The following is a 12,168-nucleotide window of genomic DNA, read 5'->3' on the forward strand; positions in this document are numbered from 1 at the left end:
CATCTAGAGGCAGACGCTCTCTTCATAAAAAATGAACCAATGAGAAGAAAAAACAAAGCTTGGCAGGCGCAACTACCTTACACACAAAGCCCTGGACATTTCATATTATGCTCTCCCCGCCCTGTTGAGCTGAAATCTAGGCGGGGGAGCTTGGCTACCCAGCTCCTCGTCCTCACCTTCTCCACCAGTGAGAGTTGAGAGACGTTTTTGCCAGCGCAGAGAGACATTCCTCCAAGCCATTTGAAGAAAACCGTTACTGGATACGTCCCAACAAGTATATGTCTCTGCTTCCATATCTTCTTCCTTCCATCCCTCTGTTGCTTCCATGCCTGTACTGCTTCCATCGTTGTGTTTTTGCTTCCATCCCTTTGCTTCCATCGTTGTATTGTGGGATCTTTGCCTCTATGTAAGTGGCGATTGCATAAGAGCATCCATCGTTATATTGTGGGATTTTTACCTCTACATGAAAGTGGCGACTGGATAAGTGCATAAGAGCATAAGAGGCGATTGCAGAAGAGCATAAGAGCATAAGAGGAGATTGCATAAGAGCCGCACGAAGTGACAATATTGCTCGAAGCATGTTATGCAATCGAGAGAATGCAAATGTGAGAAGGGTTTTTGGAGAGATGATTCAGCCGAAGAAGCTGATAGCAGGGACAATGGTGCATAATTCGTTTCTTATTGTAACTTATTTCTTTTTTTTTTTTGCATATGCACACTTCCTTCATCGTTATGCTTGCAAATGGGAAGGGGGGAGGAGGGATGGTGCACCTCTCTTTTTATCCCTTCTCCCCTCGTCGCGAAGAGAGCTCGAGAGAGCCATATGAATGTGGTGAAGGGGTTAGCTCCCCTACTCTCTCTAATTGTAATCATTTTGTCATAAATCAACTGTCTCTACTTGACACATATCTTAAGTCTTGCTTGGCGAGAGGGTTTTGGTAAGTTTGAGTGTTGACTTTTATAATTAGTCAAATTAATTCTTATTTTTAATTCATGTCTGTCGGGCAGTGTGTAAGCATCCGTGGACGAACAACAGATGGACCCCTCTGACAAAAAGTGTAAGGGGTGGAGGACGGACACACGCCAACCGTGTGCCCTCAAACAGGGCGTAGCTTGGACGTGTGTAAATGGTAGGCCAAAAATTGGCTGGTCTTATCTTGGTTAATCCGAAAAAACCTTCTAAAATTCTCTTTTGTGCTAGCTTGTGTTATCATCTGCAAAAAACTGTGCGCAGAAAGAAGACCCCTGATGTACCCAATACTCTGAATGTAGTGGGAGAAAAAAAGAACGTTACGTTACAATTGGTCACAAATTTTGAGATGACAGAGACTCTCCTCCTCATCAATAAATTGTGATCGATTCTTCATCTTTCGGTTGATCTTTGGGAGCCCAAACATGGGATCTCGCACCAATTTCTACAAGAACACGGCTTACGACTACGCTAAAGAATTTGGGCTTTCCTCAACCCTCCAGAACCTCCAGTGTGAGTCTGCGGTCCAGTCGGTTAATGGGCTCGGGTTGTTTATTGACTGAGGATACTCAAAATTCCCTCTGCTCCTTTGCAGCTTATCAAATTGCAGTTGGAGAAGCGCCCCTCGCAGTTCCTTCTGCGGTTTCCGATCAACCACAAGTGCTAAAAAAATCAGAATCTGCTCGATCGCAGTGTATGGTGACAGTCGGTAATTATTGGCGTAGCTAATTATGCCTCTATGCTTCAATGTCTGCTTTATGCGTCCATATTACGTATTGTTTCAGCGGGCAAGCGGAAGGGCGCACATGTTTGGGCCAAACATTCAAAGCTACAGGATGTTAACGATGAAAAAGCTGTACCTTCTTCAATACATTCCACAAAATCTAGGCAAGATGTACAAAACCTAAGTTACCGTTTTACAGCAATTCTTAAATTTTAAGATTGCACGTCTTCGTGTGTATGTGGAGAGAGAGAGAAGTAGAAGTAGAAGTAGAATTTATTATTGTCCTGGGGGGGCCAAAAATGACCCATGGGACCTAATCATCACTACAAAGATCTCCTCGGATGTCGAGGAGAGAGAGAGAGAGAGAGAGAGAGAGAGACGTGTCTAGTCTAAGCTTGTGTGTGTCTCTCCCTTTCTCTTGACGTACACTTTTTTTTTTGGGGAAAAAAAAAGATAACTTCAAATTAAAAGAACTTCAAAGAAAGAAGATGTGTTAACTTTTTCTCGCGGGCCTATGAGACAAAGTACAAACAAAAGATGACCCATACAAGCCACTGTGGAGCACTATGCTACAATCAAAAAGCAAAAACTAAACCAGTACTCAATATCAAATTTGTGGAGTACTATGCTAAAATCAAAAAGCAAAAACTAAACTAGTACTCAATATTAAACACTCAGACTCGCGCTCAGAATACATAGCTGGGTGCCTTGGTTGCTGTCCTATGGGCCACGAGGATATCTCGTATCTATATCGTTGGGTCGTTTCCTGTCATGGTAGTGGGAGTCGTCTATTGCCGTGGAAGTGGGCGTGGTTTTCGGGATCTTTGTATGCGGCGGGCCATATTTAGAGTGACACCTCTGCCCTGGCGGTCTCGTCCAAACAATCCAAGAATGGGTTGGACCTCCATCGTGCGTGCCTTGGCCTCTGCGTGACAAGTGGTCTAGTTGTGCCTTGCCTTGTTGTCTCCTCTTGCTGATCCATGTGGCCCGCAAATCATCTGTCTCCTCCTCCTCTACGTCTCTATGTCCCATGGCAGACTCAAAAATGAAGAAATCTATGATGTGTCGCAAAGTATGGTTGTCTCTTGTGTCCTAGTCTCATCTTGCTATCTGGCATGGTGTAGTATGTGAAGTTCTAAGCTTTTCAAGTATGCAAATGTGTGCAATGCATGCATAATTTGAATGCCGATTGGCCCTCCAATTGGGAAGAGCGCCCTCGTGAGAGTACTTGTTTCTCTTTCGACCTACATGCAAGGTGGTAGAGAGAATGCGGATGAATGCAATGTGGTAGAGACAAATGCTACGAATGATCACAATGAAAGGGAAGTTCCCTTTCATTAATGTCCCTTGAGATCACTGAAGTTCCATCTTCCCATTTAGACCTACCCTTAGCCTATGACTCTTGCACCTACCATTTAATGCACTCTAATGCACCCTTCCCTTTCCTATTGCCCCTAGGACCTAGACAAGTGTGTACACATCTTTTTTACCGATCATTGGCCAATGTTACATAGTTTAGCAGTACTATTTACACTGCTTGATCGATCATAAAAACAAACATATAATCGCACCATCAAATTGGCACCTAACAATAATAAGGTTCTAATGACTATTAATTAACTAAATAATCATTTCTCTTATCATGACACTCCATCCTGCTTCAATGAGCAGAAGTCATTTTCTGGATTATTGCTTGTCTCTTCCTCTTACGTGTACTTTCTCTTATTACTTCTGCATTTGTATCGCCTCTTTATAATCTGCAAGTATCTGTGGAAAATATGTAAAGAACTTTTGTTCCATCCATCACCTTAGCAAGGTTATCCTTATGCTCTTCCTCAGTCTGCTGGCTGAAATCTAAAATGTCGTCAAAGAACCATGACAAATTTTCCCAAGTAGGGTCGCAAAACCCTTCTCATCAGCCTACTAAAAGTGGTTGGAGCATTAGTTAGGTCGAAAGGCATGACCAGAAACTCATAATGTCCAGTGAGAGTATGAAAAGCAGTCTTATGTTCACCTCCAGCTTTCATTCGAAGTTGATGATAACTGGATTTCAAATCCAATTTGCAAGAAACTTTAGCACCTTTAAGAAAATCCAATAAATCATCCACTCTTGGGATAGGATACCGGTTCTTAATCGTAAGTTTATTCAAAGCACGCTAATCTATACACATACAAAATGATCCATCCTTCTTCTTGACCAATAATACAGGTGCTTCAAATGGATAACTGCTTGGTCGAATCAGGCCTTTTTGCAATAGATCTTCAATTCGTTTTTCTACCTCCTCTATTTCTATCCTGTTCATCGTGTATGGGGCTCTACATGGATAGCTCTAAGTCTATGGCATGATCATCTTCTCTCTCCATAGGCAATTCGAATGAGTCATCTCTTGAAAATCAATCCTCATAAGCTCTAAGGAACTCATTTCTCTCCTGATCTTCTTTTGAGATATGAAGATCTCGTGAATCCCGTATATACACAAGATTAAAAGCTACCCCTCTTTTTACCAATCTTTTTGCTTGGGTAAGAATTATCAATGGAATCGTATACACGTCTCGATCCCCTATGATCCTTATGTACAAAGCAACAATGATGAGTATGAGGATGATAAGCAGGGTTTAAAATCATACCGCCATGGTTTACCTAGAATCATGTCAATGTCTTGTAAAGGAGCTACTAGAAAATCCCTTCGATCTCTATTTTTTTGTATACGAAAAGGGATATTCTATACTATAGATGTATCTTATTCATTATGTCCCCTAAAAGCTCTTGAGAGTGACATGTTTTTTATAGGTTCTGGTTTAAGATGGAGTTATTTTACCAATCTATCCATCATCAGAAGAACCACTATTCTCTGTCCATTTACGAATCCATACACCTTAAAAAGATCATGAGGCCCAAAGGTATTGGCTGAATGGACAACATTCAATATTGGCTCAATAGTCACGGTAGATTTTGAGGATGACGGTGTAGAAGCCTCACCCTCCTGCTTGGATGCCTTGGCTTTCCCTTTTACCGAATTCGTCTGGGCAATTTAGCCAAGAGAACAAGACACTATGCCATACGTGCCCCGGCTAATGTTTCTTACACCCGAAACATTTTCCTTCCTTAATCAATTTCTTTTTCTCTTCATCCGTCATAGAAGAAAATGGCACCCATCTAGGTAATTGCACTTGACAAATTAATGTTTACACTTCATGTGGGAGACAAGTAGAACATAAAGTTATTAAAGAGGTTATGCAGAAGCTCTCTCTTTTTCAAGCTATGAAAGCGTTCTCTTTGTGGAGGTCGCAATGAAACAAAGGGAGTGCATTTTTAGGAGTGCCCACCTTATCTTAAATGCAAATAATCTTCTATGTTGTTTTGGACATAAGGTCAAAATTAGCTAAAATTAAGTCGACGTGTTTCAGAAAGGAGTTATTGCCTCATGAACAAGAACCTGCTTCAATTGTGTCCATACCTAAGGTATTTTTCCCCACGCTATATTTGCTTTTATGACTGATGGGTGTGTTCTAGTTCTCTACTTAGTATACTTCTTATTTGAACTGCGGATGCAGCTGAGGTCGGCGATTGGTTTTGAACCTTATCAGATATCTCCAGGTTAGTTAAAATTTTTTTCCCTGCATATTGATGAACTTGAGAGTTTGTATGATAAACAAGGCTGGCTTATTTCAGGTTAGATTTCTGTAACTTGAGGTTTGTCTGATAAACAAAGCTGGCTTGTTCTTACAAATGTGTTCATCACAGATCCTTGCAGAACTGAGAAGCAAGGAAAAGTGGAGGTTCTCTGTGACACTCTGGCAGGTAGTGTTTTGAGAACCTTCTCATACGCGGATGATGAAGAAAATCAAGTAGACGGAATTGAAACTCGTGAGTTTACTGTCTCTTATCACTAGAGACTTTCTTCTCTCTAAGTCGGAGAAATGGATAGGAAGGATATGAAACTTCAAAAGGAATATGGTAAATCATAAAATTCAATCTCTCTTCTGTACACATTCACTGGAAGAATGCTTTATGGGACTGCAGGCTTGCATACATCCCATCTTTGTAGTAATAGAATCATTTTTGTAGTTTGCTGTTACATCCCTATTTGAGGTATTTAGCCTCTGAATTTTGCTCGGGCTGCATGGTGACTATTGAAGGTGACATATGATTTTGAAGGCATTTTGCTGCTCAATCTCATGGATTTACCAGGGTATCCGTGCTACATTCAGAATTCGGTGGATATATGCCTTGTTGAGCCTTGCAATGGCTGAGTTTTGGGAAGAGATATTTGAGATTGCATTACACATTCCAGCAATGGAGTCTTGTGGTAGTTCTTCTCTAAGGCGCATCCTCAAGCCAAGTATTGGCTTTGAAAGTGGAAATTTTTTGGTTGTGCAAGGTGTTCACAGCATGCAAACTTGTTTGAAATTTTCACCTCCTTTTCTTTTGCTTAAGATGGCACGTAATAATCCAAATGATCTTCTTGGTATGCTTGCCCAAGAGGATACCAACTATTCTCTTTGGAGCTCTATGTTTCATAATCTTTTGGTTGCCAAGGGCCTATGGGACTATGTTAGAGGCAATGAAGCCCGTCCTTGTCAAATTGTGCTAGACACTCCTCCACAGCAAAGGGGGTCACAGTGTGGCGGAATGGGGTGGGGCAACAGAGCAAGTACAAGCGCAAGCATCTGCAGGTGTTACTTCTAAGCAAAGGAAGTGGGATACTTGAGATGCACAAGCCTTATCCTTGATCTCACTTTCAGTGAAGAGGTTTATCATTCCTTATATTCGGTCCTATCGGGCTTCGAAAGCTAGTTGGGATATTTTGGAAGCCATGTATCAAGCTTGTAATGAGGCTTGAGTCTCATTCTTGCACAGGGAACTTGATTCGGTGCATATGGACGAAGGGGATTCTATGTAGGACCTTTCACTAAATTAAGGATTCACGTGAGAACTCTTGAACATAGCCGAAGTTATTCCAGATGCGCACCTTGTATCCACTACTTTGAATATCTTACCGGAATCCTCTCTTTCTTTCCATACAACCATTTGGTGCTCCTCTCAAGAAATAAAGAATAATCTTTATTAGAATTGACTTCGGTCAAAGAATGTTGACTTTGGTTAACTAAGAATAAGTTTTATTGTTTTACCTTTGCTTTGCATTGGTAAAAGAGAATTGTGGGGACGCCCACAAGGGGACTAGGATTAGTCCAAGAACTAGGAATGCATGCATTTCGCTAACCTTTAATGGGTTAAGGTGTTGATGTTTGTGTAGGACTTGGAAGAGTGCAAAAAGGCTCACGAGTGATGGAGCAAGTGCCAAAAACCAGGTCCCACAAGGCAAAAAGCACCAGGAAGAATGGCGCAATTAATGAGGGCTCCATGGGGTTCTAGAAAGGCTTAAACGTTGCCCCAAGTTGTGCAAAAGCAGGAAAGCTCAGCTTTTGTAAAAAGTAGCTTTTAGAAAGCAAGTCTAGTTTTTTGCCAGGCCAAGTCTATAAAAGAAGGGGCCTCAGAGCTCCCAGATTCATTCAAGAGTTGTATCCAGCTTTATGCTCTTCTCAGAGCCAATCATACAAAGTTATTTTCTATTGCAATAAAGACCCTTGGGGGGCCAGACCTTATTTCTGGCCCTAGTGTGGTGTACTCTCTCTCCCAACCCTCTCCTTTTGCAGCGAATTCCTTGTGAGGTGTAGACTCACAATCTTTAATTTTGATTTTCATGATAGTGGCCTGTCAGGTAAGCTATATCAAACTATTGGATGAAGCTCATAGCTTTCTCATGTGCCCCATACTATCCATCAAAAGTAGTAAATTTGACGGACTTGCTTCCTTTAAAGTCCCTTCTTCTCGATATGGATCTCCTGCTTTTGCGTCCATGAGTAGAATGCTCTTTGGATGTTAAGACAAAGACGAAGAAGAAGACGACGAAAACGAAGAAGTATTGGAAGAGGAGGGGCTAGAATTGGGGGATCTCCGTCGGTGCTTTCTGCTGCGTTTGTTATGGGACTTTGGACTCCTTCCTCTTTTCTTCGAATCCGAATATCTTTGAACTGAAGGGGAAGTTCGAGAACGCTGTGCTGAAGCATGGCGTTGCCTAGGAGATTCTTTAGAAACATGAGGAGACTTATGCACAATTTCTTCTCTGTGAGGAGAATGAACTTGCTTGGTCATCATCTCCTGAAACAGGTGCTGAAAACAAGGAATCTGCTTCAGGGACTGATACTCCTTGATTCTTTCCTTCACAAACTCTTCATTGAGATCTTCATTAGGTCCAATAGGACGTCTCATACTAGATCGTCTTGTGGCTGAACTGCCTCATTCTGAAACCATGATGTGGGAGATGAAAAATCCGACCCAAACTGAATCAAGCTTGGCTGAGCCTAAAACAACCAATTGCAAAACCCAACTCCTTTCAATGAGGTAAATGCTTACGGGTGAAGACGGGAGCCGGCTCGATGTGCGATGAAGTAAGGGTGGGAGTGGCTTTTGGTTGTATGATTCAACCACTAATGCGGGGTTTCGGTTAGATACAATAGAAAACTATAGTATATGGGAGCCCGAACTGAATTGCGATCGGCTTGGGTTCTCTTGCTCCAGATCTTGATGTCGGCAAACTCTTCTGTGGACTGAAATTCACGGATCCTTCGGAATCACTGCTGGCCTGGCTCAAACGGAGGATTCTTTGGATCGTTGCCACCAAGGAAAGTGGCCAGACCGCGCTTTGACACCACTGAAATCGGCTCCAAGGACTCCCAAAACCTCCTTGCCAATTCGCAGCCAATACAGAGGCTGTTGGGCAAATTGCAGCAAGCTCTTGACCACTTGGATCAATTCGCAGCAGAATCTGGGCCTCTTGGAACAACTCGCGACAAGGTCTTGGCTCCCTGGATCAAATTGCAGCAGACCTAGAGCACCTAGGAAGGCTGGAAAACCCTAATTGCAGCAGTTGGGCAGCTTCTTGATGGCTGGACAGAATTCGCAGCAAGCTCTCTCCCTCTGGCAACTCGCATGTTTGAAAGGATGAAAGTTATGAGGCTGGAATCATCTGTACAATCCTCTGGAAGGGGTGGAAGAGCAATAGAAACAGTGCTAGTGCATGGTAGGGAGCTCTTCTAGTGGCAGATGAAGCACCCAAGAAGTGGAAAAGTTTAAAGAAGCAGTTCTTCGAGCAATTCTTGCCAAAGAACTTTTATGATGATTCAAGGAAATTCAGAAAAGTCCAAGCTTTGGAAGTATAGGGCTAGTCTGCATCCAAGTATTCGGACCCAAGTAAGCATTGAGCGCAAGACAAAGCTGTGAGATTTGATGCATTCAGCCTCAGTCTTCGAAGCAACTAAGGACGGATGATGGCTGCCTCAAAAGGCAAGGATGGAGACACCATCAAAAGAAATGCGGCCCCAATAGCGCAAGGACAAAAGCAGCTCCAATTTCAGAAGCGAGGGGTCCATTGAAGCCCTATAAAGGAAGCCAAAGTTACACTAGAAGAGATCGAGGCCTTCTGAAAGGAAGGTTAGTGTTTCACTGTGGAAAAGAAGGCATATGGCTACCTAGCGTCTTGAAAGCCTTCGGGTTTGTGGGAGCAGAAAACACCAAAAGAATCGCCAAAGCCCTTGGCGGGAGGAGTCCCAGATATGTTGGGAAGAACAACTAAGCTAGAAGATCGAGAACTTTGCCTCTCATGGGGTAAAGTGAGAGATCAGATTGCTTTGATTCTTTTTGATCTAGGAGGTATCAACAACTTTATTTCAGAAGAGCTAGCTTTGAGGCTAGGAATTAAGATTGAAGAATTGGGACGATCCCTAGATGCGTAGCATGTTTTCGAAGGGTTCCAGTTAAAGTCGCTCCTTTGATTGGAAAACCTAGAATTCATGTACAAGTGGATGTGGATCACGAAGAGTTTTATGTTTCATCCCTTAAACATTATGATGCAATTTTGGGTATACTGTGGCTCCACAGAAAGGAGGTACATATTGACATAAAGGCAAGAAGTCTCAGTTTCATGCACAGCAACAATGAAAGCAAGATTTTGGCCAAAGGAAGAGGTGAGAGAATCCCAATTGTATCTAATATACCTATTGCTAAATCAATATAATTGGCTATTTCTGCGTACATGGTTTTCATTAGAGAGAGAGAGGGTGAACCTCAAAAGGAAGTGAGTCCTCAAGGAAAAGAAAAATGTCAGTTTCTAGAATCTTTCAAAGATTGTTTCTTAGATGAGAGCTTCCTCTTGAGCGGCAGAAGATCATGCCATAGAGCTCCTTCTAGGAAGTGAGCCCCCGAATCGGTCACCTTATCCTGTGTGCGCAGCCCAGAATTTATGGCTTAGGGACATGATCTAATTTCTAAAGGACTCATCAGACCTAGTTCCTTACCCTTCTATTCACTCGTGCTCTTAGCTCAAAAGAGATATGGCTCCTATCGTATGTGTGTGGATTATAGAGCCCTCAACAAAATGATGTTCAAGAATAGGTTTCCAATCCCTCACATAGATGATATATTGGACAAACTAAAAGGGGCCACGATCTTTAGTCGCATTGGTATGAAAAATGGGTACAATCAATTAAGGATCCATCCTCAGGATATTCATAAGACATCTTTTCGACCACTTTCGGATTGTATGAGTTTTTGGTGATGCTTTTGGGTTAACCAATGTACCAATCAATTTCAACTGCATGATGGACATGATTTTGAGACCTTACAGGCACTTTATAGGTACCTTCTTTGATGGCATTTTGGTCTTTTCAAAGATAGAAGAACATAAGGAGCACTTAACCAGCGTGTTTCAAGAACTTCGACACGAAGTACGCTCCGTATTACAGACACCTCATCAGACACTTTTCTAGTCCCATCACATGATTTGACCAAGAAATCTGTAGTCTTCCGATGGGGAGAACGACAAAGGACTGCTTTCAATACTCTCAAAGAAAAGTTAACAACCGATCCGATCCACGTTGTTTCAAATCTACACAAACAATGGTCTTCATTTCAACCTCATTTCAAATCTACACATGATTTGACCAAGAAATCTGTAGTCTTCCGATGGGGAGAACGACAAAGGACTGCTTTCAATACTCTCAAAGAAAAGTTAACAACCGATCCGATCCACGTTGTTTCAAATCTACACAAACAATGATGGGATCGGATCGGATCCACGTTTAGTAATCTTCATTTCATCCTCAAGCGGACGGACAAAGCGAGAATGCCAATTCTACCGTATTGGATCTTCTCAAGTGTTATGTGTCCAAATAGAAGACTGAACGGGAAAAGTATCTTCCTCTTGTGGAATTTGCATACAATGATACTATTTACAGCTCCACATGAAAAGCCCCATTTGAAGTCATTTATGAAAAGGTGATTTTGCCACCTATCCTCAGAACAAAGGACGAGATATTAAGAATGTTGACTTTGGTTAAATAAGAAATAACTACGGATGATTCCTGCCTTGTAACTTCCATCCTTTCAAATGTGGTGAGTTGCTAGAGGGAGAGATCTTGTTGCGAATTCTGTCCAGCCATCAAGAAGCTGCCCAACTGCTGCGATTCGGGTTTTCCAGTCTTCCTAGGTGCTCTAGGTCTGCTGCGATTTGATCTAGGGAGCTAGGACCTTGTTGCGAGTTGTTCCAGGGAGTCTAGATTGCTGCAAATTGATCCAGGTTGTCAAGAGCTCGATTTTCCCACTAGTGTCTATATTGGAATTGATTGGCAGGGAGGTTTTGGGAGTCCTTGGAGACGATTTCAGAATATGTCATCACATACTCATAGTGTGGAGCAGACATTTTCAGCAAAGGAAAAGGCAAGAAGAAATATCAGCCCAAATACGATGCTGGTCATTGTTTTGGGAATATTTCTGGACATGCTAGTGCTAAGGATAAAAAGGATGCCAGGAAGCCTTTCAAGAAAGGTAAATGCCATTACTATAAGAAGCTAGGTCATATTAGTATGCGCCGGAAGAGGCTTGCAAAGGAAAGAAGAAAGAATTTGGTATGGCTGTTTTAGGTTCAGCCCGTAATTGATTTTGTTGAGCATGGTTAGGCATTTTTTATTGCAGCTATGATGTCTCTTGGGAGTCACACACTTTTAACGTGAATGAAATGGTAGAAACATGGTAATTTGATAGTGGTGCATCTCACCATATCACATCCCAAGAAGAATTGTTTGGCATGTTGTCGTGTGCACTTGTTGGCAGGAAAGTCTCATGTGCCAACAATTCTCCTATCCAGTTAAAGGGATTGGAGAGATTTGCTCACAGCCGTGATTGGCTCAGATCTCCACATCCATGATGCTTTGTTTGTTCCTGGGATTAAGAAAAATTTGCTTTTTGTGTCCTCTTTCACTAGAAGAGGCTTTTCAAGTCATCTTTGAGGATGACAAATGTATGGTACATGACAGAGATGGAGATTATGCATTGGTGTTGATAGGCACACTTTGTCAAGGTAACAATTATCTGGCTGAGAAAGGAGTGCACGCAGGTCCTGATCCTGTCCACAGC

General features: G+C 42.2%; 1 protein-coding gene across 4 annotated transcripts in view; it reads left to right on the top strand.

Moving 5' to 3' along the window:
• Positions 1 to 1,206: 1,206 nt before the first annotated feature.
• Positions 1,207 to 12,168, top strand: part of LOC147895444 (uncharacterized) — a 76,750-nt gene continuing 65,788 nt past the window's right edge. For 3 of the 4 annotated variants that reach the window (XM_087383891.1, XM_087383888.1, XM_087383890.1), the window contains exons 1-6: positions 1,207 to 1,483; positions 1,566 to 1,664; positions 1,756 to 1,858; positions 5,103 to 5,157; positions 5,250 to 5,292; positions 5,440 to 5,562. In XM_087383891.1, coding sequence (XP_087240017.1) covers positions 1,396 to 1,483; positions 1,566 to 1,664; positions 1,756 to 1,858; positions 5,103 to 5,157; positions 5,250 to 5,292; positions 5,440 to 5,562 — 511 coding nt within the window. In that variant the 5' untranslated portion in view covers positions 1,207 to 1,395. The remainder of the gene's footprint in view (positions 1,484 to 1,565; positions 1,665 to 1,755; positions 1,859 to 5,102; positions 5,158 to 5,249; positions 5,293 to 5,439; positions 5,563 to 12,168) is intronic. The other variant, XM_087383892.1, reaches the window with a different exon arrangement.

Source organism: Dipteris shenzhenensis, chromosome 13, assembly GCF_047967505.1.
Source record: "Dipteris shenzhenensis isolate YYH24624 ecotype China chromosome 13, Dip_SZ_1.0, whole genome shotgun sequence".
NCBI classification, from domain to species: domain Eukaryota; kingdom Viridiplantae; phylum Streptophyta; class Polypodiopsida; order Gleicheniales; family Dipteridaceae; genus Dipteris; species Dipteris shenzhenensis.